This window comes from Hyla sarda, chromosome 9 (genome assembly GCF_029499605.1).
Source record: "Hyla sarda isolate aHylSar1 chromosome 9, aHylSar1.hap1, whole genome shotgun sequence".
Lineage (NCBI taxonomy): Eukaryota > Metazoa > Chordata > Amphibia > Anura > Hylidae > Hyla > Hyla sarda.
The window spans coordinates 21,878,851-21,905,847 of NC_079197.1; the positions used below are offsets into that span (position 1 = coordinate 21,878,851).

Consider the following 26,997-nt stretch of genomic DNA (forward strand, 5'->3'; position numbering starts at 1 on the left):
ATGTATTAAAAAAAATAATTTTTGCTGGATCTGACGGGTACACTTTAAGGCCTGTGGACATCTCTGCTTAGGAACGAAGGCAGAGTTTCCCAAACAGAAAGCCTCCAGCTGTTGCAAAACTACAACTCCCAGCATGCCCGGACAGCCAGCGGCTGTCCGGGCATGCTGGGAGTTGTAGTTTTGCAACAGCTGGATTCTCACTGAAGTATGGAGTTGGAAGTATTTGAATCCATATCACATGTTAGTCATAAGGACTGCAGTGTGTCTTTTTGCTCCTAGTAATTGAGGCTGTTCTGTTTCTGATATGCACATACTGTTCCGCAGAAGAAAGCGAATTCTGCAAACATAATGGACGGACTGTCAGTGAGATGGTAGACGCTATGTACTCTACTCAGACAATTTGTTACTTAGTTTAGATGCCAAAAGTAAAAGGATAGCAGGAACGGGCTGTAGGGCCCAGATCCACACAACCTTATTAACTTTGATTTATTAACTACAGAGGCATTAAAGAATCAAATCTGTGTCATTAGAGGTTCAGTTCGGGGCCAGAAAATGGAGCCAGATGGTCTGCACAGTGGACACCGATAGATCCTATTGACCTTTTAATAAAGTGCGGTTTGTTTTCTATCAGGAACTGACCAAAAAAAACAAAAAAAAAAAAGCTCCGACACAGATGTGAACATAGCCCAAGGCTGGGGGAACATGGCCTAAGGCTTCAGAATTCCCGAGCAAAATTCCAGTGCAGCAGAGTCCCATTGCTGGCAATGAGATTCCGCTTCACAGTGCACACTGCAGAGTCTTCAAGGCGGACTTTCAGCCCGGAAAATAAGCTCGAAAAATTGCCGCACACATTGCCATCCATGTGGACGGCAAGATCTACGCAGTCCTAGTGCCGACTGATTAAATAATCTCTGGCCACACTGGGAATCTCCGGCTGGAAACTCTGAAGTGTGAACCTGGCCTTGTACTTGTCTCCAGCTTCTCCAATAGTCGAATACTGCCACTTTGACTACTAGTCTTAGTAAAATAAACCCCACCAGTAGTGGTATTAAGGCTTCCACACCCCTCCTAAGGTACTTTGCGACTACACACTTCCATGATGTGCCTTTTTGTTGGCAGAAAACCCTCATACAGTTATACATTAAGTGATCAGCTATGTTCCGCAAGCAGGAAGGGGAACAAAGGGTTGTCCATTATGGCTGTGCACTTTGCAGGAGATGACTGTAACGATGTTTCTGTCAATGACTACGTGGACCATGTTTTCTGACCAATGAGCACAGTTGTCGGTTCTAATTATTATAGCACCGTGATGCTGGATCTGCAGATTTCTAATATAGGTTTTCACTCGGAATGACGCAGGTTAGAACCATACAATGGGAGTCTTCCTTATCCTAGCAACTCAATGCGGTCTCCAGATGGAAAATATATTATATATATATATTATAAAAAAAAATTTTTTTTTTTTTTTTTTTTTTTCTCAAGCGCTTCATTAGTGGACACAGGACCATGGGTATATGCTGCTTGCCGCTAGGAGGCTGACACTAAGCAAAAAACAGTCTGCTCCTCCCGGCAGGATATACCTGGCTCTGAGCAACTCCTTCTTAAGCTTAGTGTCAGTAGGAGGCAGACACAGGTCTGGAGCTCTCAAGACCTGGTCTTATTTATTTATTTTTTTTTTTTCCTAGTTTCAGTTTCTAGTTAGTTAGTTTCTCTGTCTCGTCCCCCACTGTGCCTTGGAACCTTTAAAGGGGTATTCCAGGAATAATTTAAATTTTTTTGACTCGGCTACAGGGGTTGTAAAGTTAGTGTAGTTCATAAAATAGTTTATGTACGTTTTGTGTTTGTGTGTGACTGTTCTCACAATTCTTCAGTGTTTTTTTTTTTTTTTTTTATTATTTTTTTTTTTTCACCCCAATATTTTTAACAGCATACAAAATGACTCTCAGATTTTTCCCAGGTTGCATTGCGGCAGAGACCTACTCACCAGTCAGCTGATGACAGGGAGCCTGTCTGCTTCAATGGGTAGAGAGATCAATATGCAACAGCTGTAGGCTCCCTGATTGAAAACCACAGGTCTTTTGAATGGATGCAGCTCATTTAAGTTTCAATGGGCTTATGTGTGGGAGGGAGGAAAATGGAATTATGAGATTTGTTGGCAAAAAAAAAACTAAAAAAGGAAATGCCAGTTCACAAAAAGCTAGCCACAGTGTTATGGCAATCTCACAACATAGCCATATAGCCCCAAGACAAGCGCAGATCCTTCCGTGTATCGGAATTGGCTGCCCTCTCTTGCCATTTCCCATTTTTTGGTGATCCACCAAGACAAGTTGGTTCTTCGGCTGGTGCCTTCTTTTCAAACCAAGGTTGTGATTTCTTTTTACTTAAACGAGGAGATAGTGTTGCCTTCTTTCTGCCCATCCCCTTCTCATCTGCGGGAGCACCAGCTTCACAACTGGACTTGGTTCGGACCTATTTGTCGGTCACTTCTCCCTTCCTGTTTGTGCTCCCCGATTGGCGGCGCAAGGGGCTCCTGGCCTCCTAGGCTACGATCTCCCGCTGGATACGCTCCGCCATATCAGAGGCGTATTGCTGTAAGGGTCGGGTGCCCCCCTTTCGAGTGACGTCTCCACCAGTGTCGTGGGGCCTCCTGGGCGGTCAGCCATGGAGCTACAGCTCTACAGATTTGTAAGGCGGCAACTTGGTCATCTCTGCATACTTTTGCCAAGTTTTACCGCGTTCATACCTTTGCATCCTCTGACGCAGGTCTGGGCCGCAAGGTCTTACAGGTGGGGCTGTTCAGACGTCCGCCCGAGTTCTTTTCTGGCTTGAATGTAGTCTTCCCTCCCCTGGCACTGCTTTAGGACGTCCCATGGTCCTGTGTCTCCCAATGAAGCTCTCGAGAAAAGTAGAGTTTTCAGACTTACCGTTAAATTTAGGGATGTCCCGATACCATTTTTTTTTTAAGACAGAGTTTGCGTACCGATACTTTAATTCTAGTACTCGCCGATACCAAGTTCAAGTACTTTTATATTAAAGGGAATATCGCAGCAGGGTGACGCGGTTTATGGCGCTGTTTACCGTATGATATGTGGGTCCTTGTTGTGTACAATGGAGGCGGCTGCTGTAGTATGAGCCAAGATCTCTCTTCTCCAGTGGACAGAAAAGGGAATCTGCATTGGCGTCGAGACCTGTCTCCGGAGCGATTGCGCTGAGGTTCACATGGTGAGCAGCGGTAGAAACCGGGTCACCTACTGTAAGATTGCCTTTAATAGTAGGTAGTAGACCCTTGTAGGTAGTATAGATAGTTGCAGCCCCCCTGTAGACCGCAGTCCCCTTGTAAACAGCAGCAGCCCCCCGTAGTTGCTCACCTGCAGCTGCCGCCCCCGCTGCTTGCATCCCCGTTCTGCCGCTAGAATCCTAGCCTCCTATGGAGGAGCATGTGACATATACGTCACTCCTCCTTCCTCCATAGCGTTACGCTGGGCGCAGGGGAGGAGGTGGAGTGACGTGTGTGTCCCATGTTCCTCCATAGGACGCCATGAGGTGGATGGCAGGACGGGGATGCGATCGCAGTGCAGCAGATATCAGCCTTGGTATCAGGGACATAAAACGAGTCCCCGATTCCATGAAAATGCCGGGTATCTGCCCCAATACCGATACTAGTATCGGTATCTGGATATCCCTAGTTACATTTTTCTTGGCGCTTCTATTGGGGGACTCAGCACCCACCCATTGGTTTTGTTTGTGACTAGCCAGTTTCTGCCCCTGTGCCGCAGGGGTGTTTTTTTTTTTTTCTTTGTGGTCGGTTCCTTTCTTGTCTGGGTTTGTGTTCAGACTGTTCTCTCTTGGTCGGTGCTCCTTCTGCTTTGGGACAAAACTGAGTTGCTCAGTCAGGATGCGGGTATATCCTGCCAGGAGGAGACAACTTTGTTTTGTTTTTTGCGTAGTGTCAGCCTCCTAGTGGCAAGCAACATATACCCATTGTCCTATGTCCCCTAATAGAAGCTCCGGTAGGGAGCTTAGTAGATATTGACACTTGGTGGGTTTAAATGGTGGCAAAATCTGCTGTGCAGTGGGAAATATGCTGCATATTCTCCTATGAGCAGAAACACATGGCTACCCACGGCTGTGACTCCTCCAAACCTCGCTGTGCAGACAGGGTTGGTGCAGGGTAGCCCTGTGTGTCTGCTTATAGAAGAATACACAACATATATTCTGCTGTGCAGATTTTGCACAGTGTGAAATACGCTGCATATACCCAATATGTGAACCTTCCCTCAACGCGCATCTGTCACCTGCTGCGGCCGTAGTTAACCTCTTACAAATATAGGGCAAAATGAGCTAACTTTGACTTTGCTTGTGGGGCAATTTCTACTTTCCTGCATATATCTGCCGCACCTATTTAGCTGGAGTAGGCATTGTTTTGGGTGAATTACCTGCTGCTGTTTTTTAGCTAAGGGGCCCCACACGTGGATGAAACTAATGCAAATTTTCCCTCCCAGAATTTATATTTGATCACATCATGTAAAGTTGTCCTATTGGACTATATGACCAAGGCTGCCACTTGTCTGAGATTTGTTCAGGGAGTAGATGCAGCCAGGAGACAATGACACTGGTGTGATGGAGAAACGCTCTTCTCTATTATTTCTATGACTATATATTTTGCACAGCCGCTGTGATGCTCATTGGAGCTCAATTATTTCAATGTCAATATTACATAGTTACATAGTTACATAGTTAGTACGGTCGAAAAAAGACATATGTCCATCAAGTTCAACCAGGGAATTAAGGGGTAGGGGTGTGGCGCGATATTGGGGAAGGGATGGGATTTTATATTTCTTCATAAGCATTAATGTTATTTTGTTCCATAAATGTATCTAATCCTGTTTTAAAGCTGTTAATTGTTCCTACTGTGACCAGTTCCTGAGGTAGACCGTTCCATAAATTCACAGTCCTCACGGTAAAGAAGGCGTGTCGCCCCTTGAGACTAAACTTTTTCTTCTCCAGACGGAGGGAGTGTCCCCTCGTCCTTTGGGGGGGTTTAACCTGGAACAGTTTTTCTCCATATTTTTTGTATGGGCCATTAATATACTTATATACGTTTATCATATCCCCCCTTAAACGTCTCTTCTCAAGACTAAACAATTGTAACTCCTTTAATCGCTCCTCATAGCTAAGATGTTCCATGCCCCATATTAGTTTAGTCGCGCGTCTCTGCACCCTTTCCAACTCCGCAGTGTCCCTTTTATGGACAGGTGCCCAAAACTGAACAGCATATTCCAGGTGAGGCCGTACCAATGCTTTATAAAGGGGGAGTATTATGTCCCTGTCCCTTGAGTCCATGCCTCTTTTTATACATGACAATATCCTGCCGGCTTTGGAAGCAGCAGCCTGACATTGCATGCTATTCTGTAGTCTGTGATCTACAAGTACACCCAGATCCTTCTCTACCAGTGACTCTGACAGTTTAATCCCCCCTAAGACATACGATGCATGCAGGTTATTAGTACCCAGATGCATAACTTTACATTTATCCACATTGAACCTCATTTGCCATGTGGATGCCCAGACACTTAGTCTATCCAAGTCATCTTGTAACTTATGCACATCCTCTATAGACTGTACCGTGCTACAAAGCTTGGTGTCATCTGCAAAGATAGAAACAGAGCTGTTAATACCATCCTCTATATCATTGATAAATAAATTAAACAACAGCGGGCCCAGTACTGAACCTTGGGGTACACCACTAATTACCGGGGACCAATCAGAGTACGAATCATTGACCACCACTCTCTGGGTACGATCCATGAGCCAGTGTTCAATCCAGTTACAAACTAAAGTTTCCAAGCCCAAGGACCTTAACTTACCTGTCAGACGTCTGTGAGGGACAGTATCAAATGCTTTGGCAAAATCCAGAAACACTATATCCACAGCCATTCCTCTGTCAAGGCTTCTACTCACCTCTTCATAAAAGCAAATTAGATTGGTTTGACAACTTCTATCCTTAGTAAACCCATGCTGGCTATCACTTATAATACAATTATCCCCTATGTATTCCTGTATGTAATCCCTTATAAGTCCTTCAAACAATTTACCCACAATGCACGTTAAACTTACCGGTCTATAGTTTCCTGGGGAAGACCTAGAGCCCTTCTTGAAGATTGGCACCACATTCGCCTTGCGCCAGTCCCTTGGCACAATACCAGACACCATAGAATCTCTAAATATCATGAACAGGGGTACAGATATTACTGAACTTACCTCTCTAAGAACTCTTGGGTGTAGTCCATCCGGCCCTGGGGATTTGCTTACATTTATATCACTTAACTTACCTTGTACCATCTCTACATTAAGCCAGTTCAGTACATTACATGATGTGTTACCAGCACTGACCTGGCCAATGTCAGCTCCTTTTTCCCTAGTATATACAGAACTAAAGAACCCATTCAGTAGCTCCGCCTTCTCTTGATCGCCTGTGACAACCTCCCCATTATCATTATTAAGGGGTCCTACATGCTCTGTCCTTTTCTTTTTTTGCATTTATATATCTAAAAAAATATTTAGGATTAGTTTTGCTTTCTTTGGCCACCTGTCTCTCATTTTGAATTTTTGCTGTTTTTATTACATTTTTACAGATTTTATTAAGCTCTTTGTACTGTTTAAATGTTATCGCTGACCCATCAGATTTGTATTTTTTGAAGGCAATTTTTTTGTTGTTTATTGCTCTTTTAACATCATGTGTCAGCCATGTAGGATTTAATTTTAATCGTTTATATTTGTTCCCCTTTGGTATATATTTAGCTGTATAGTTATTTAGAGTTGATTTAAAGATGTCCCATTTACCTTCTGTATCAGTATTTGAGAACACCTCCCCCCAGTCTATGTCCTGTAGTGCAGCCCTCAGCCCAGGGAAGTTTGCCTTTTTAAAGTTATATGTTTTTGCCTTCCCCGCCTGTCTTTGTTTTCTACATTTTAAGTCAAAAGTAACTATATTGTGGTCGCTATTACCAAGGTTTTCCCGCACAGTTACATTACCAATCAGCTCTGCGTTGTTGGAAATGATCAGATCCAACAAGGCATCACTTCTTGTTGGGTCCTCCACAAACTGGCCCTTTACATTTTCCTTGTGCAACAAAAAAAATAATTGTGATGGAAACCATAATGTCTGTGTGTGTGTAGCCTCCTCTGGGAGATGTAATGTAAGTTATAGGCCCTCCCTGACTGTATACAATATTTTTACATGTAACCAAACCATGGAAGCCATTTAAAATGGTAAGAGTTGTAACTGCATAGTTATGGTGATAAATGTCTTGGGTCCCATTCACATAACAATTTCATGTATGTTGCTGATGTGTGTGTCTGGATACTAGCAGTCAAATTTTGCCCCAACTGCAAAAAGACAAGTAACAATCCTTTAAAGGAAAACGGTCACCCGTTCTCCCGCACTAAAACCAGATACACCGGGATATAGTGCGGGTGAACAGGAGACCGATTCAGGGTCTTGGACTGCTATACCTACCTGCAGTCTGGCGCCCCAATCTGCAGCAGAAAATATGCACGTGTGAACTGACCCCAACACTGTACCAGCAGGCTAGTATGGGTTATCTTACTGTCCAAAAAAAAATTACTGCTGTGAGTGCATTAAAAATAGTCTTCCTCAGTCCCCTGCAGCTCGCATTCAGTTTATGGTCCTCCAATTTCACATGGTCTTCCTACTTCTGAGAAAATAGCTGGGTGCAGGACCTACCCACTCAGCTGATCACTGACCACAGCAGCGTCCCATCCCGGCCAGTGATAGGCACTTGGCACAGGACCTGCCACCTAAGCCAGTCCCTGAAGACAGATCAGAGGAATCCTGTGACTGTCAAGCATCCCTCTCAGTCATGCACTGCAGAAGGGGCACAGTAGGTGGTATAGGGGCACAGTAGGTGGTATAGGGGCACAGTAGGTGGTATAGGGGCACAGTAGGTGGTATAGGGGCACAGTAGGTGGTATAGGGGCACAGTAGGTGGTATAGGGGCACAGTAGGTGGTATAGGGGCACAGTAGGTGGTATAGGGGCACAGTAGGTGGTATAGGGGCACAGTAGGTGGTATAGGGGCACAGTAGGTGGCATAGGGGCTCAGTAGGTGGCATAGGGGCTCAGTAGGTGGCATAGGGGCTCAGTAGGTGGTATGGATGTTTAAAAGAATATATATATAAATTTTATTATATAATGGTGGAAGCTGTACAAAGTAGATTACATTAGTGCTTATTAGGCAAGGTCCACATCTGATATTAATCTGCATAAGGGTAATATGTTGGTGTACTGGCAGAATGGTATGGCTCAAGATCCAGAGTTTTATGGCTCAAATGTGTTTTTAATTTATTTATTTCCCCCCCCCAAAGTGCATTCATTCTTTCGAGTGCTGCAAAATAACAAGAAATGGACTGAACATTGTCACTAGTAGGTTATACTTAGTTCATTGAACACTGGATCAGGACGGTTATGCTGCCGTATACCCTGAACATAGCCTTTAGTCTTTTGGGACTTTGTGAACTTGATTTGTGGGATAACCCTAGAGAGATGTTCACGCATACACACTAAATAATCTGCAGATTTTATCGTGGACTTGCCAACATGAAATCTACAGCATTTACAATACATGTAAACATACCCCAATGCGGATCTGTCAGCAGGAAAACACTAGGTATAAACTAAAGCTGGGCGATATATCGCTATCTAATTGCAATTTTGTGAATTGTGATGTGGCCCCTGGGAAAACTGTCACTAACCAGCAGTCTGGCACCATGTTGCACACGCATGCAGGGTATTGGGCTGGGCTACCACCAAAACTCAAATGCAAAGTCTGCTGCAAACTAGCCGTCCAGGCATGCTGGGAGTTGTAGTTTTGGAACAGCTGAAGGCACTGCGGTTCGGAAATGCTGTCCTAAGAAATAGGGGCGCAGTGGAAACACACAAACCTGATGCTCACTTAGCCGTGGTCCCGTAGGTCTGTCGCAGATCCTGTTCTTCACCATGCGGTCACGGTATCTTCTCTGTGCTCCCAACAATTAGCTCGTTCCAGGGCCAATCAGTGGCTTTTCCGGTGTCATGTGATGTCAGGCCAGCGATTGGCTAAGCAGAAAGGCTCCTGTAAATCCCATATAGCTCTGTGGAGAAGAACTACGGGAGAACCAGGGCTAGGGGAGTATGGGGGATTTTTTTGTGTGCAACAAGGGAAGAACATGTGACATTGGGCGTTTCACATCTAATGGGGGGGGGGGGGCATGAAATTGGGGTATTTCACAATTTGTTTTAATAGCATGTCGAAATCGCAACATTTACCTCCATAATCTCAATCGCCCATTTCCCCAAATCGTGCAGCCCTAGTATAAACCTAACCCATTTCTAGATAGGGCTAGTTGTCAGGATGCTTGTACATATACAGCGCCATCTTCATTGTCTACATTGTACACTTAGTAGCTACCATGCCATGTATTGCCAATAGTACTTGGAAAAATGCAGTTCCTCTTTTTGTGGTCCCATAAAACAGCTGATGGGTGGGGTACCTGGATTCTGCCTGGCAAATGTAATATTATTATTGGTTCATAACTCTGGCCCTCCAGCTGTTGCATAACTACAACACTCAACATGCCCGGACAGCCGTTGGCTGTCCGGGCATGTTAAGAGTTGTAGTTATGCAACAAAACATTGGTTTATAATCTAATCTTGGAATAATCCGTTAGGATACGTTCAGACGAGCGGATTTATAGCGTATATTTAGCTGCGGATCCGCCGCTGAAGGACCTCCTGTCTGCTGCCTTTACATGTGCCTGCTCGGAGTCGAAGCGGCAATACGCCACTAGGAGCAGACACACTGCGATGTGCGAGTTGCCATGCGCAGTATACTTGCACATCGCAGTTGCTCTCGGCCTAGCTAATAAAGAAGGGGGAGCGAATGTGATGTGTGCAAGTACACTGCACATGCCCAGCGACTCGCACATCGCTTCAGCGTCTGCACGTAGCAGCGTATTGCCACGCCGAGCAGCCACATGTAAAGGCAGCATACAGAGGTCCTTCAGCGGCGGATCAACAGCGTAAAATAAGCTGGAAATCCGCTTGTCTGAACGTACACTTAAGGTGTCCGTGCATATTTAATGTTACAGGATCTCTCTGAAAATAAAAAATTATTCTGTATCCTGAATGTCCTCCTTGCTCTTCTACAGGTTGATCGGGAGAAGGCCAACATGGAGATAAACGTGCAAGAAATCCGGAGAAATTTGGATGCAATCAGCAAGGACCTACGAAATGAACAACAGAGGAACGCCGAACTGGTCGAACAAATGAAGACTCTCCAGAAAAACGGTAATTCTAGACCCCATTTTGGGAGCGGAGATGAAATGTCACAATGTACCTGCGGGCAAGAAGGAGCGGAAGTGTCCAGACTGGAGAAAGAGCTGAAAGACATAAAGCAGAGATATGAGATGTTCGAGAGGAGGTACCAAGAAGAAAAGCAAGAGTGGGAGATGAACAAGCAGGTGGTGGTCGAGGAGCTTCATACATCTGTGAAATTGGAGAACGACGATCGGGGACTCTTGTCCGTTCTTCAGGAAGAGTTGAGGACAGCGCGGAGACTGTATTGCGACTTCCAATGTAAGCTGAACTTGGCACAAGACGAGCTGCTGTCCTTCATAGAAGAGCTGGCCCATCTCTACAACCATGTCTGCATGCGCAACAACCTGACGCCCGACCGCGTCATGCTCGATTACTACCGGGATGGTAAAGGCGCAAAGCTACATTTCAGAAAGAGAAAATCTTCAGACTTTTTTGGTAAACTTCTGGTAAACCCTGACTTGGACATGTCTGACCTTCACAGCGGTGAGCACTCGCCTCTGAGCAGCCCTGACTCCTCCATAGGGTCCGACTTTGGGGACTCTACAAGGGAACCTCTAAGCATCACCCACCTTATCGCAGTTGTTAAAGACCAGATCAAACATCTGCAGGGCGCCCTCTCTGTGTCCTGGCACCACACGTCTCTGGAAACCATAACGTCCGAAATGGACAAGGAGAAAGAGGTTCTGGTGGAAGAGGTCATGAAGCTGAAAGCTTTGCTGAGCACTAAGCGAGAACAGATTGCTACCCTGAGGACTGTTCTGAAGGCTAATAAGCAGGTACATTTTGTCTTTATAAAGGCTCCCGGTTTTATAATATTTATTTTTTAAGTCTTCCAGTTATTTATGTCTTGTCATTGTCAGTATTGTTTTGTATATTTTTATACTTTATCGTTATTTAATAAATTAAGTTAGTTCTTCTTTTTAAGATTTTGTTGTTGTGTTATTCCCACAGTCCCTCCTAGGTGTGTCTGCATGCGTGGACGGAGCTTGCTTTGATGTGCGTAGACTTTTTGTAGCTTTCCTGTAAATTCATGCGAGACTCGTTTTTTGTTGCAGAAAGTTCTGCAGGAGAAACCAGTTTCGTTCACCTGAACGGGTTGTTTCTGCAGCGTGTATGGATCTCTGCAAACCCCAATTGGATGAATGAGATGGTAGCAGACATTTTCTGCAACTGATCTGCTGCATGTGACTGTTCTCTAAGGGTGCATTCACATCACGATTTTACCATCCTACTTCTTACGATTTTTAACTTTGAAATCGTACAAATCTGCACGCCAAGTCGTATCCATGGACTCCAGAAAGTTAAACAGATTTGTAAATTACTTCTATAAAAAAAAATCTTAATCCTTTCAATAATTATCAGCTGCTGAAGTTGAGTTGTTGTTTTCTGTATATAAATATATATATTATTCCTGGATAACCCGTTTAATGATAGACAGCAAATGCATCAGTTTTGATCCGCGTCCGATTTTGCATGATTTAAGATCGGAGGTAAAATCGTGGTTGACCCCGATTTTTTTTTTTATTTTTTTTTTTTTTTTTTTTTTTTTGTCCAGATTCAAAATCTGATCGAAATCGTGTCCGACTTTTTTATTTTATTGATGTCTATGTAAATCGCATGGAATCGTGTGACTATGTGATTCTATCAGATTAATTGCGCACAATTTTTTTTGTACGCATGCGCAGTAGACTTCAAAACACATACACTTCAAATATATAAAACTTTATTGCCATTGGCATACATATTTAATTTTAATAGGATCAGATTTGTATTGAAAATCGGATGGGATTTTCATCTGTTCAATTTTTGGATATGATTTTAAAATCTGAAAGCAAAGAAATTTTTACATACGATTTTTGGCAATACGATTTTACGGTCTGATAATCGGATGGTTAAATGGTGATGTGAACCTACCCTAAGAAGGATCTGATATTTCAGTTGTGCGATGGTCAGTTGTCCTCCATAACTTTTTGGATAGGGGCTACCTCAATACCAAGAGCCAGGTAACCAATGTGCCTATTTTTTTTTTTTTTGGTTTGTTTAAACTGGCAACAAAGCCAGACTGGTTCTTGGCATGGTCTGTCTCGCTGTTCTTCAAACCGTGTTTTACCAGCGGTTGCAAAACTACAATTTACAAATAGCCAAAGGCTATAATGGGTTATAATGGGCAGTGAAGCTTTGCAACTGCTGGAGAGCGACCATTTGGAGAACACTGATCTAGCTGCTGTCTACACCATTTTGTCCAACTGAGATATCGGAGCCTTCTTAGTATGTGTTTACCCTAGAGCTGGTGTTGGGGATGGCTACCTACATAGATTACAAGCTAATCTGCCTATCCTCCCAGCTCCTGTGGCTGTGTATAGTCCAGTGTTTCCAACCAGGGTGCCTCCAGCAGTGGCCAAACTACAACTCCCAGCATGCCCGGACAGCCTTAGGCTGTCCGGGCATGCTGGGAATTGTAGTTTGGCAACAGCTGGAGGCACCCTGGTTGGAAAAAACACTGGAATAGATGCTATGTCTTCCATGCCCCACCCTAGTTGCATAAGGGCTGATTGTGGGAAGCATGTATAGATCAACTAATACTAAATCAAGGCTTGTCCCCTTTGTAATATAGGGAAATATAATATAGACAAAAGGGAAAGAAGTGGATGGCTACTCACTCTGTTCCACGGAAACTTTATTCAGAACAACTGGTGCATAAGACTAAAAGGCACGTTCACAACAGGAGCGACGTTTCGCGTTTGCACGCTTCTTCCGGAAGAAGCGTGCAAACGCTAAACGTCGCTCCTGTTGTGAACGTGCCTGTTAGTCTTATGCACCCGTTGTTCTGAATAAAGTTTTCGTGGAACAGAGTGAGTAGATATCCACTTCTTTCCCTTTTGTCTGGATTCATCCTGTCTCTGCATCTTTGGGAGTTGAGCACCACTAATACGGACATTCCTTAGCTGCGTCAGCAGCGCATCGAGTACAGGGGCTTATGCATACTCCGTACGGAAGTTAGTGGTAGTGCCGACTTGATCTCTTCCTCATTCGGAAATATAATGTATAGCCTAAAAGAGTGTTCAATATATAAAATATATATTCTAAACATTCTCTTTTAGGCTGCGTTCACATGACCGACTAGACCCGTCCCGTTCTTCTCCTGTCAAAAAAAAGGACTTAAAAAAATTAAAATAAATAAAAAAAAAAATAAAAAAAAAACTGACAACTGATGCTATCAGTTTGGATCTGTCCTTGTTCAGTTAATAAACCAAAAAAACATTTATTTATTTATTTTTTTGGGAGCATGCTCAGAAGTAAAAAAAAACGGATCAAAAAGCGGATTTAAAGAACGGATGACATTAAATGCTCATCCGTTTTCCATAGACTTCAAAGTAAAAATTTACTGTGTCCGTTTTTTCTTCTGTTTTTCTGACGGAAGAAAAATTACTGCATGTGCTGTTTTTTTTTCTGCCGTCAAAAAAAAAAATGGAAATGAGTGCACACGGATGTAAACTGATTGTAAAAATAAAATAAAAATCCCATTGACATGAATGGGATTTTTTTAAAACCGTTTTTTAATCCATTTACAGCCTGCAAGATCTGAACCGAAACGGGGACAGATGGCCGTGTGAACTAACCCTTGAAGGGTTACTATCATTTAAAAAAAATTGACATGTTGCCCAGACATGTCAAAACTTTTGCTTGTACTGGATCTCTCTGCTGAGACCCACTGCGGTCGCTAGTTATGAGCTGGGAGGTTTGAGGCAGTGCGCAGCTCTCTCCACCGCAGTCAATCAAATCTGACTTATTAATGATATATAAGGCTTTGCAGTGAAAAGCTCTGATCTGGTGGCCAAGGAGTAAAGCGTGATGCCCCTCACTGCCCCATCTTATAAATAATAATAATAATCACAGGAGTGAGACCCGGTGCGATCAAAACTTCTCACATGTATGGGCAACATGTCAAAAGTAGTGGTGCTTTTTTTTTTTTTTTTTTTTTAAATGATAGTAACGCTTTAACAGTGGCCTTGTTGTAAAGATGGCCCTACATTGGATTGTGTCATCCAAACCCACCAACCAATGGGTATAGTGGCTGCCTGTCTATACCTTTTTAATGGCTTAGAAGAATCGGGCCTATCATTTTTCAACTCCCCTATCCTTTCTGGCAGCACCGTACCTTCCTGTATGGGAGGAGTGAGAGCGATGGCTTGTTGGTAAACGTTTACGAACGCTCATCTATACTTTTTAAAGGCTATGGAATTTCTGCCTGCAATTCCGCTTTGAAATTGCAGGCAGAAATTCTGCTTACTAAAATGTACAAGCCTAGTGAATGGGTTGGAAATTTTAAAGCAGAATTTGTGAACGGAAAATCCGTTTTAGGGTGCGTTCACACGCGGAGGGTTTCCTACTGCGAGTTACGATACCATTGATTTAAATGGGTCCGCAATAGTGTCAGATCTGCCGACTGTCTGCGGACCCATTCAAATGAATGGTAGCGTAACTCGCAGCCGGAAACACACTTCTAGTTACTAGTGTGTGAAAGCACCCTTAAAATATCCCCCTGAAGAATTGTGTTGCTCATTCTTCAAGCGGACATCCTCACGGAACACATTGCAGTCTATTGAGGACTGGTCTGCGTGATCCGGAGAGTCTGGCTGCACTCGGAATCTCTAGACAGAAATTTTCCGTCTGGAGATTCCGCAGTCTGAACCTAGCCTTATAGTGGTGGCGCAAAGGACTGTAGTGTTGTCTCATTCAATTGAACAGGACTTCCCTTCAGTTTCTTGCACCGCTGCTACTAATGGTGCCTGCACAAGCTGATCATTGGTATTAGATTGGTGGCTTCAAACTCCTGACAATCTATCTAGAAGATACGCAATCACACCACGTTTTTCAAGTACGGTTCATTATTGAAAACGTATGGAACCGTATTGAAAAACCGTATACATAGACAAATCATTGAAAACCAGTTGCATACGGTTGGCCAGCAATACTTTTTTTTTATTTTTTTATTTATTTATTTTTTTGACGTACTCAAAACCGTGGTTGACCACGGTTTTGTCTCCAGTTTAAAAACCATACTGCAACCGCGTAAATTATTATTTTTATTTTTTTTAAACATGGACGTCAATGGGAAACACACAAGTATACGGTTCCATACAGGAAAACCGTATACGGTTTTTACTTTGCACATGTGCATTTGCATCTTAAAGTTCAAAATGTAAAAAAAACTATTTTAAATAAAAATTTATCAAAACATTTATTTTTTTTTAATTAAAAACGGACGGAACCGTATGCACTTTTAAAACAGTATACGGTTTTAAAACTTATACGTTTTTTTTCTTTTTTTTTTTTTGCCATACGGTTTTCTTTAGAACCCAGCCTTAGCCCTTTGACTGGTTCCCACGTCCTGAATAATTTGCTGCTTAGAATCTACATTTAAAGACTTTGCAATTATTGTGCTTTACTATTTTGCACCAATTTTGACCTTTCTCTATATGTGTAACTTTCTGCATCCTGCTGGCAGCTTGGATACGTGATCATCTGAGCTCCCACAATGTACTGCAGAGGTGGATGCAAACCATGAGAATTTAGAATTTTATTCTGAGCTTTTGTTACTTAAAATTGGCTCCGATAAGTAAAGCAAAGTTATCCAAGGTTAAGAGAACAGTACTGGCAAGTGGTAACATTTCATAGAATTGAGATGATTTGGTTATTTGGTGAAGCCCACTTATAAATTATATAACTTTAATAAGAGATGGAGCTGGGAGCCTTTTTAGAATAATAGAAGTAGTTGGGGCTGGGCGGTATATCAGTTCATACCAAATACCTTAAAAAGGCTGTTACAAAGGCCCATTAAAGTCTATGGGATTTTTACATTATCCGTTTTAACCATAGTGCATGTAACGTTTTTCTCCCGTCACAAATAACATCAGTTAATAATGGGCTATTTTTCTCCCGTCACAAAATAACGTTCATTATTAAGAACGGGCTATGACGGGTTAAAACGGATAATGTAAAAAATCCCATAGACTTTAATGGGATTTTGTAACTGCCGTTTAAGGGTTTTCATAACGGAACATTATAATGGCTCTTTAAAACGGAAGAACTTTTTATAGTCTGAAAGCAGCCTAACTCAGTGAATTTCCCGGTAACCGCTGCTAGTTACTAGCGTGTGAATGCGCTCTTAAAGGGATCATCTGGGAATAGAACAGCTGATTTCTTAAATAAATTAAACACAAATGAACAGCACCACCCTTGCCCCCAGGTTGTGTGTGATATTGCATTTCAGTTCCATTGAAGTGAATTGAGCCAAGTTATAATACCAACACGCATCCTGAGGGATCATTTGGCACTCAGACATGCGCCGTCTCCTTTCTTTCAATGGCTCTTGGAATTATAATTTCAGTGGTAGAATTTACTGCTGCAGAAATTCTGCTGTTCACACGGTGCTGCAGGATCCCTTTTGTAAACAGAATTTTTCTGAAATTCTGCTGTGTGAATGGGCCCTCTATTAGTATGGGATTACAGGGATCAGTAGCAATAACAGATCCTGAAATATATTACACTGCAGTCATCATCTCACAACTGAATGCAGTAAGTCTTTTTAATGTCGGGCGTGTAGGGTGTTTACATGGCTTACTGCTCCTATAAATCCAGGAGTCTCCTTTACTATAATACTGACTAAATACACTATTAGCATCTGAATTGTTCTTTATAGCCCTATAGAAAACCCAATGAAATATTGTCAGTATTACAAACGGTGCTAGAGAAAACTGGTGTTTCCACCAACCAGATTCCTGTTCTTAAAGTTGCTTAGGTCGGTATTCAACTGGGAGTCTCCGGATGTTTTAAAACTACAACACCCAGCATGTGTGGACAGCCTTCGGCTGTCTGCGCATGCTGGGAGTTATAATTTTAATCCCTTAAAGAGGTATTCCAGGAAAAAACTTCTTTTTTTTTTTATATCCACTGGCTCCAGAAAGTTAAACAGATTAGTAAATTACTTCTATTAAAAAAATCTTAATCCTTTCAATAATTATCAGCTGTTGAAGTTGAGTTGTTGTTTTCTGTCTGGCAACAGTGCTCTCTGCTGACATCTCTGCTTGTCTCGGGAACTGCACAGAGTAGAAGAGGTTTGCTATGGGGATTTGCTTCTAAAATGGGCGGTTCCTGAGACACGTGTCATCAGAGAGCACCAAGACAGAAAAGAACAACCTTAACTTCAGAAGCTCATAAGTACTGGGAGGATTAAGATTTTTTAATAGAAGTAGTGTACAAATCTGTTTTAACTTTCTGGAGCCGGTTGATATATAAAAAATTGTTTTTTTTCCTGGATAACCCCTTTAAGGACCGGGCCATTTTTTTTAATTTTTGCACTTTATTTTTTTTTTCCTCCTCCACCTTCTAGAAACCGAAAGCTTTAAATTTTCCACCTACAGAGCCATATGAGGGCTTGTTTTTTGCACCACCAATTTTATTTTGTAATGACCTCAATCATTTCACCACAAAATCTACGGCACAACCAGGGCAAAATAAAAATAAAAAAAACCTTTTGTAACTTTTGAGGTCTTCCGATTCTACGCAGTGCACTTTTCGGTAAAAATGACACTTATCTTTATTCTGTAGGTCCATACGGTTAAAAGGATACCTAATTATATATTTTACTACCTAAAACAAATAGAACTACATGTACCAAAATTAGTACCATATTTTCCGGCATATAAGACTACCCCCAACTTTTACAGTTAAAATATAGAGTTTGGGATATAGTCGCCGTATAAGACTACCCCTCTACCTATGTATGGTACCTTACCAGTGATTGGTTGGTTGGTTGTTGTATACAAAGCCTGCTTGGATTGGTCAGCTCTCCCTGTCTACCCAGCCCTCCCTGTCTCTAAGACTATCAAAGCGGTACATGCCTCTTTCACCCGTCTGGCCCGCCCTTGTATCCTATTACCGTACCTCCTTCTCTGCCTCAGATCTTGCACATTCGCCACCCTTGTATCCCATTACCGTACCTCCTTTTCCGCCTCTCTGATCTCGCAAATGCACACCAGCGCCGCCTGTCATATTTTGCAAATACGCACCTGCGCCGCCTCAGATCTCGCACATGCGCACTGCCTCACTGCTGTCCTCAGGAGCGAGATCTGAGAGGCAGAGAAAGAGGTACGGTAATAGGATACATACAAGGGCGGGCCGGACGGTTGAAAGATGCATGTTTTTCTGGGCACAGAGCCGCAAAACTTTTTATTTTATTTTTCCGTATACAGGGCTTTGAGTGCTATTTTTTTCTGCCGTGATTTGCTTTTTTTTTTTTTATTGATTCCGTTTGTTTTTGATCGGACTTTTTTGATCAATAAAATAGATAGATGTAGATATATATTATATATATAGATATATATTATATATAGATATATTATATAGATATATTATATAGATATATTGATATATTATATAGATATATTATATATTAAATTAAAATATATATATTTATTTTAATTTTATTTTTTTGTATACAAAGTGACCAAAAATAGGCAATTTTGGACTTTGGTATTATTTTTTTTACGTAAACACCATTGACCATTTTAGTTTAAATTTTTATAGTTCTGATATTTGCGCACGTGACGACACCACATATGTTTATTTTACATATTTTTTATATTGAATTTAGGAAAAGGGGGTGACTCAAACTTTTAATATGGAAAGGGTTAATTTGAATGCTCTTTTTTTTTTTTTTTTTTTTTTTTTTTTTTTTCTTTAACACTATTATTCCCATTTTTACACTTTATTATTCCCCTTAAGGGACTTTTAGGAGGAATCATTAGATTCCTCCATACAGATTGTGGTTCAATAGAACTACGTTGATCTGTGTGCTCTGCACTCAATTGATAAAGCCTGGTTCCGGCTACCTCCACAGTTGATAGTCTCCCCTGCGATCGCGCTGCGAGGGGGCGATCCACCCCACTGGACCACCAGGGACTGGTTAAAGCTCCTTTTAGATGCCGCGGTCTGCTTTGACAGCGGCGATCTAAAGGGTTAATAGCTGCATGTCTGTTATTATAGGCGGCCCCCTGCTAGTGAAATCAGCTTGGGGCCAGCCGGTATGGCGCGGGCTCGAGTCGGGAGCCTGCGCCATACACCGGTTGCCGTCTCGGGATGAGCCGGCTCCTCCTTAGACAGCAGCTGGTTAAAACAGCCAGATGCACCCTAGTTGGGAAAACCCTGGCTTAAGTAATGTAGCAACCGAATATGTCCCTTTCTTTATTTACCTATGTTTTAATGTTTCCATATCTGGGTTAGAAGTAACAGGTTACAATCCTCAGTACTTGATCAAATGCAATAGATCTGATCAGTTCCTCACACCCGCTATAGGATCTACTTCTTAGATGCTGATGGTCGCACCACATGATCATCAGGCCAGGTTTGTAACCACCTATTTCTGCGTCTGTCATGTCTACAAATTCACATATCCTAGTATTCTATATTCACAATCTAAACTGGGTACAAAAATATCTACCAAGCAAAAAAAAAATCCAAAAACAAAAGTTTGGATCGACCAATGATGTCAATGCCGACAGGACAGTTTTTAACTTTTTGCTATGTTTTCTAATGTGGCCTTGATTGACTTTCTGTCTTAGACAGCGGAGGTAGCCATGTCCAACCTGAAAAGCAAATATGAGAACGAGAAGGCGCTCATATCTGAGACCATGCTGAAGCTGAGACGCGAGCTCAAGGCCCTGAAGGAGGATGCGGCTACTTTCTCATCCATGCGCTCTGTGTTTGCGAGCAGGTAAGGAATGACAATATCCTATTTTATCAACATCTTTTGCCAAGCTTTCTTCTAGGTGACACTCCACCCCCCCCCCCCCCATACTGCAGTTTTGGGCTCCTATTGAGGTGTTAGAGGACTCTGGAGAAATGTGTTTCTCATATATGCCCCGGGCTGCTGGGGGGAAAAAACAACTTGACTCTCCCTCTGCTGCTCCTCTTGTTGCCGGAATTGGTCTCTCGTCCTCCAGCCCCGGTCTTCTTTTGGCATTTGGTGCCAGACAGGTCGCACTGCACTTTGCCGCTCAGTCAATCGTTGAAGATTAGCGGTGTCATGTAAAAGGCTCGGCCGCCTTCCTGGTGCCTGGGCCCTTTTTTTATTTCAGCAGTCTGGACATATAGCAGAAAGAAAAAAAAAATTGCAGAGTTATCCTGTAAGCAGACAGTTTCCTCTACTGGCATCTCACTTACTTTTCAAAAGTGTATCTATTATTCTTTGTATGGTGCAAAGAGTGTGTGGGTTTTTGTTTTTCCTCCATAGGCCTTTGCTAAAAATGCTGCTTAGTTTCCCTTCTACAGCCCCTACAGCTTGAGTGGGCGCTGCTTTCTCTTTACACTTTACACAGCCTGTATCTGCTCTCCTCTCTATTTCCAGCCGGTCTGCTGTCCTCTATGTATACTCTCCTTCCTCTCTACACTTAGCAGATGTGTAATTCCCTCCCTGCTGTTACCTCTGGCACTGAAAGCAAAAAGTCCATGTGACAAATTTTTGTTCCCTTTTTTGTCAATAGCTAAATGGTAGGCCTTTTTTTTTTTTTTTCCATGAAGACAATTTTGAAAGAAGTTGCTTTATATAATTAAACAAAAAAAAAAAAAACACAATCATTCATTTGGCAGAGTCCGAAAGGTTAATTTCTGCAGAATCATTGCACACAGTGCAGCAGAATTCCCCATGGTGTGAACTCCGCCTCATACTTGTGGCTTCCCTAAATGGAGATCTGTTGTATTATGGGTGTTTCTCATCCATTTGTGTGTGTGTGTGTGTGTGTGTGTGTGTGTACCCAATGGGGTACAATAAAAGCATAGCATATGGTTTCTGTGGGACCTGGCACCAAAGTGCTTACTATATTACTTCAGTCTTCACTATTGGTTAATAACATATTGACTTTCTTTTTAGGTGTGACCAGTATGTTAACCAGTTAGAGGACATGCAGCGCCAGCTCGTAGTAGCAGAGGATGAAAAGAAGACCTTGAATGCCTTGTTACGGATGGCTATCCAACAAAAACTAGCCCTCACTCAGCGTTTGGAAGGACGGGAAGCTGCTCAAGAGACCTCGAAGTCGAGTCGGACAAAATCTGTCACAAAGGCAAAAACTCGATCTTCAAAATCAAAAGTGAACTGGTATGTAATGAAGTTTTCTATACTGATACTGTGAATAAAAGTTTCTAAGTAGGCTTCTTCTGTGAAGCATTAGACTATGTTCACACGGCGGAATTCCACTGGATAGTCCGCTGCAGCAGGGGTCAAATTGATTTCAATGGGATTCTGCTGCACTGTTCGCACGGTGGAATTTCCCGATTCCGGCGTCCGCAAAAAGAATAGACCGGTCTATTATTTTTGCGGCTTTCCCTCGGAATGCATTGCCATCTACGAGACTCATTTCTGCACATTTCAAAGCGGTCCTAGCGCCAGCCGGTTTATTCAACTGTGTGGAATGTCTGCACGTGTTTTCCGTGCGGACATTCCACCCCTTTTTAAGCTGTGTGAACGTTGCCTTAGGTGGTATTCACTTGGGAACTGGGCTCCTCATTATTAAGGTGGACCCTGGCTGCCTTGACTTTGTCCTAGGGCTTCATGATTTGGGGAAGATGTCTTTTGATTATGGGGGTAAATATTGCAATTTTGATATGCGATTAGAGAATAATGGTCATGAAATAGGGGGAAATTGGACATGGGGATTTCACGATTTCATGTCGAATACCCTACATTTAACATTCAATTTCCCATGTGGATGTTTCTTATCAAAATGCATTTGCCTTATACTCTGTTCATGTGGTCTCCAAACTGTGGCCCTCCAGCAGTTGCAAAACTACAACTTCCAGCATGCCCGGACAGCCAACGGCTGTCCGGGCATGCTGAAAGTTGTAGTTTTGCAACATCTGGAGGTCCACAGTTTGAAGACCACTGCACTATGCCCTGTGTGAACTTAGCTGAAACCGAAATATTCTGTCCCTGCAGTTACTATCCTTTATTGCTACATTTATTTATTCTTTTTTTATATATTAATTTTTTTTCATTTTCACAGAAAGTAGCTTCCGGTTGCTTCCGATATCCCAGCCTAATTCTTCGCCTACACTCCTATGCACGTGACCACCAGCCTCGAATACATTCCCACGTAAAGGACTCTGAAGAGGTCATGCACAACCATAACCCGCTTTACTAGCGTCCTGATGGAGCACATGTGATTCCTATACCTCCTGAAATTGCCAGTTTTTCCTTTTGGGAGACAAAGATGTAATATATAAATTTTTTTTTTTTTTTTTACTTGAAATATTTTCAGTTTTTAAAGAGAACCTGTCACCTTTTCCTTGCTGCATAAGCCTCGGGCAGTATAGGGTAGGTGACACTATGATTGATTTAATTTTAAATGGGCCTTGTCAGTTACAAAAACTTTTGATATGTTGTAAAGCATGTATAACCAATAGGTTTTGTAATTGCTTTCATTAGAAAGTTTTCAGTATTTCCTACTGAAAAATCCAGTCATACAACTGCCCCCCTGCCTGCCTGCTTGGACACATACTAGTCCTGCTGTGTCCATGTATCATCACCTATGTCATGGACACACTTCCTTGATTGACAGCTGTGAGTGCAGGGCTCAGAGCTGGAGGAAAAATCCTCCCACTGTCAGCTTGTGTCCCCCTACTGTCAGTGAGGACAAGCTGGGAGTTGTAGTTTTGCTAATGCTAGGGGAGATGTGAGCAGGCAGCATACTGAGGGAGGGGGCGGAGACCTGCACAGTGAGGCCACGCCCCCTCCCTTTGAGAGGAATTCAGACTAGTGAGCTAAATTAAAAGTATAATAAAATAAAGCTGCTAGAAACATAAAAATTAGATTACGTGGTCAGGATTAGGTACTGAGTGATATATTTTAAAAAAACATTTTTTTATTTTTTTAATCTGACGGGTACACTTTAAACTCTGTGGCGTGTCAGAGTAATCATAGTTTTACAAAGCTGTTGGGACTTGGAGAAGTTGTCATGGAAGGCGGCCCCCACAGCTGTGAGTGACTTTTTCCCTATATACGCTGCTTTGGAGAGACTCCTCACTCAGGGCCGGCTGGGTGGGGGTGCAACCTGGGAACCACCCCAGTGACTACTTTAGCCTAGTCCTAGCAGCATTTTAAGAGTACTATGGTACAGGAACACCTATTTCCTATCCAAAGTATGGGGGATAAGTGTCTGATCATGGGGGTCCAACTGCTAGGACCCCTCCCCTGCTATCTCCTGCATGGCACCCCAGCTCTCCCTAGGAAGAACGTGTGCGGACACGCCACTGCCATGTAGCTCTATGGGAGAGCTGGAGATACCCATATGCTAGATCTCCGGCGTTCCCATAGCAATACATGGCGGTGGTGTGTCGGACACCGCTTCATACGGGGTCAACACGCCCTGTTCCTGGGGACTGCCGGGGGTGCCGTGTAAGAGATCACAGGGGTCACAGCAGTCTCATCCCCCCCCCCCCCCACGGTCAGACACTTATCCCCTATCCAGGAGAGGGTATGTGTTCCTGCACCACAGTCAGACACTTATCCCCTATCCAGGAGAGGGTATGTGTTCCTGCACCACAGTCAGACACTTATCCCCTATCCAGGAGAGGGTATGTGTTCCTGCACCACAGTACTCCTTTAAAACTATGATTTTTCTAAAACACTCAAGCATAATGTCTCGGCTTCCCACTGCCTATATCTCTTCCATTCTGCCGCTGGTCTGATCTGCATGAAATAGGGGACAGGTTCGCTTTTTTAAGAAAAAAATATGTATATAAAGTTTTTATTTTGAAAAGTGCCTTAAATAGGAAAGAGTCGACTAACTTATTTTAAAGTATTAACGGAAATTTCACTAATACGGTTTCTATGTAACTTGGCGACTTTTTTTATTTTCAATGTAATTTTTATAATTCTAGAATCAGTGTTTTTGCCTAGAAGGTTGAACAAGCTGTTCTGAAAATGTACTGACCTATAATGAAAAGATGGACTTCAATGTATAAAAAAAATGAAAAGAACATTCCAGTGTATAAGAAAACTGTATTATGAGCAATTCCCTTTCAAATAGACCTAAAACCTGAATTTCTAGCTTTCTTTTTTTTTTTTTCTCTCGAAAAGCTCTAAGGCAGGAATTACACATGTTTTATTTTTTTTTATTTTTGTTTTTTTCGAGCCAGAAGCTGATACGAAAAATACTGTCTCAAAGGGGTATTCCAGGATTTTTTATTTTTTTTATTTAAAGGGGTTCACCACCATAAGGCGATTTTAGTATGTACCTGGCAGACAGTAATTGACATGCTTAGGAAGCATCTGCGCTTGTCTTGGGGCTAAATGGCTATCCCATAATTCCTTTTTCCTCCCTCCCACACATCAGCCACCCCACCCATTGAAACATAAATGAGCTGCATCCATTCAAAAGACTTTTGTTTTCAATCAGGGTGCCTACAGTGTTGCACTTTGATCCCTCTCCCACCAAGCGATCGCTCCACCCATTGAAGCAGACAGGCTCCCTGTCATCAGCTGACTAGTGATGTCAGGTCTCGGCCGCATTACAACCTGGGAAAAATCTGAGACAACAGTCATTTTGTATGCTGTTAAAAATAAATATTGGGGTGAAAATCACAGAAGATTTGTGAGAAAACCGTCACACACAGGTACAGACACTATTATGAACTACACTAACTTTACAGCCCCTGTAGCATAGTCACATAAAAAAAAAAAACGTTGAATATGCCTTTAATTATGCTACAGGGGCTGTAAAGTTAGTGTAGTTCATAATATAATGTCTGTACCTGTCTCTAACAGCTCGTATTCTTATGTGATCTTCGCTCTGGATGTTCATTTTTAATAGCATACGAAATGACTCCTGTCTCGAGTATTTCCCAGGATGCAGTGCGGCCGAGACCTGACATCACTAGTCCGGTAATGACAGGGAGCCTGTCTGCTTCAATGAGTGGAACAGCTGGAGACACCCTTATTAGAATCCATTGACCTTGTTTGTTGCTCAATGGGGGGGGGGGGGGGGGTTGGCTGATGTGTGGGAGGTAGAAAAGTGGAATTCTGGGATTTGTAGTAAAAAAAAAAAGAAAACTTCAACAGGAAATACTGAGGTTCACAAAAAGAAAGCCACAGCTTTATGGTAATCTCACAACATAGCCATTTAACCCAAAGACCAGTGCGGATCCTTCCTAAGCCTGTCCATTACTGTTTGGCAGGTACGTACTAAAATCGCCTTTATGGTGGAGAACCCCTTTAAAACCTGTTTACGAATCAAGGAAAGGGCTGTAACACTAGAGTATAGTGGCTCCTTATAACTTCAGAATTAGACATCTAAGTGACCGTACTGCACCTCTCTTTGCTGTATAAACAGTGTTTCTGTGACCTGGTTCACATATGCCTGGCTATGCGTCGTCACAGATGCCCTCTGGCATGCATGCGGCATTTTCAGAATTGGCAAAGCCATATTGTGTCAGATGGGTCCAGCGCTGTGGGGCAGTGGATTGGACCTGGGATGCAAAAAGATGCAGCTTGTTCCAACCTGCATATACCCATCCAGGACCACTAGACATATACGTGGACTGGCCTATGACCTTCCAGTGATCTGTAGTAATTTGCAGGACATCCCCATAGAAAGGGGTCAATAACATAAAGTATTCAATACAAAGCAAATACAAGTACCATTTGAAATGCTAGATTGCGGAATGCACATGAAAAGTCCTCCAGGGTCCAAAATGGGGATCCCTCAAACCCCCCCCCCCCCAGTTTACATGATCAGGCCATTACATTATGGGCTGTGCCCTTCTCATATATAAGGTGAGTAATCTGTAATAACACTACCCGGCTGTGTGGGTGTAATTCTCCCTGGAGATGCCCTGGTGGAGGATGGTATTTGCAATGTATAAGATGCGCTTGACATACCAGATGAGCAATTTATTTTATTAGTCACCTAAAGTTTAAATGGAAGTCTTTCCCAACCAGGGTGCCTCCAGCTGTTGCAAAACTACAACTCCCAGCATGCCCGGACAGCCAAAGGCTGTCCGGGCACGCTGGGAGTTGTAGTTTTGCAACAGCTGGAGGCCCCCTGGTTGGTAAACACTGGTATAGACGTACAAATCCTCTCCATCAATGATCATAACATTGCAGCAGTACCTGTCAAGTCCTCTCCGCAGCAATAACAGCAGAATAAGGTGACCCAAATTAGTGGTAGACTAGGACCAGGCAGCACAAGAGGGGAACTACACTATTAAAGGGGTTCTCCAGTGAACAACAATTATTTTTTTTTTTTTTTTTTTTCATATGAACTGGCTCCAGAAAGTTAAACAGATTTGTAAATTACTTTTAATTAAAAAAAAAAAATCTTAATCCTTCCAGTACTTATCAGATCCTAAAGTTGAGTTTTTATTTTCTGTGTAACCACAGTGCTCTCTGCTGACACCTCTGTCTGTCTCGGAAGCTGTCCGTGGCAGGAGAGGTTTGCTATGTCGATTTAACTCCTACTCTGGACAGTTCCTGAGACAGAGTTTGCAACAGCTGGAGGCACCCTGGTTGGGAAACTCTTTTATATGGGAACATTTTACTCAAACAGGGTGTGATAACCTATGTGC

The 26,997-nt window shown here is 42.6% G+C and overlaps 1 protein-coding gene across 2 annotated transcripts in view; it reads left to right on the top strand.

Annotated features, from left to right (window-relative positions):
- The window catches only part of LOC130291343 (protein bicaudal D homolog 2-like), a 42,073-nt gene extending 19,448 nt beyond the window's left edge, over positions 1 to 22,625 (top strand). The window contains exons 6-9 of one of the 2 annotated variants that reach the window (XM_056540011.1): positions 10,209 to 11,153; positions 20,001 to 20,152; positions 21,308 to 21,532; positions 22,437 to 22,623. In XM_056540011.1, coding sequence (XP_056395986.1) covers positions 10,209 to 11,153; positions 20,001 to 20,152; positions 21,308 to 21,532; position 22,437 — 1,323 coding nt within the window. In that variant the 3' untranslated portion in view covers positions 22,438 to 22,623. Of the gene's footprint in view, positions 1 to 10,208; positions 11,154 to 20,000; positions 20,153 to 21,307; positions 21,533 to 22,436 lie in introns of both variants that reach the window. The other variant, XM_056540012.1, reaches the window with a different exon arrangement.
- Positions 22,626 to 26,997: the final 4,372 nt, after the last annotated feature.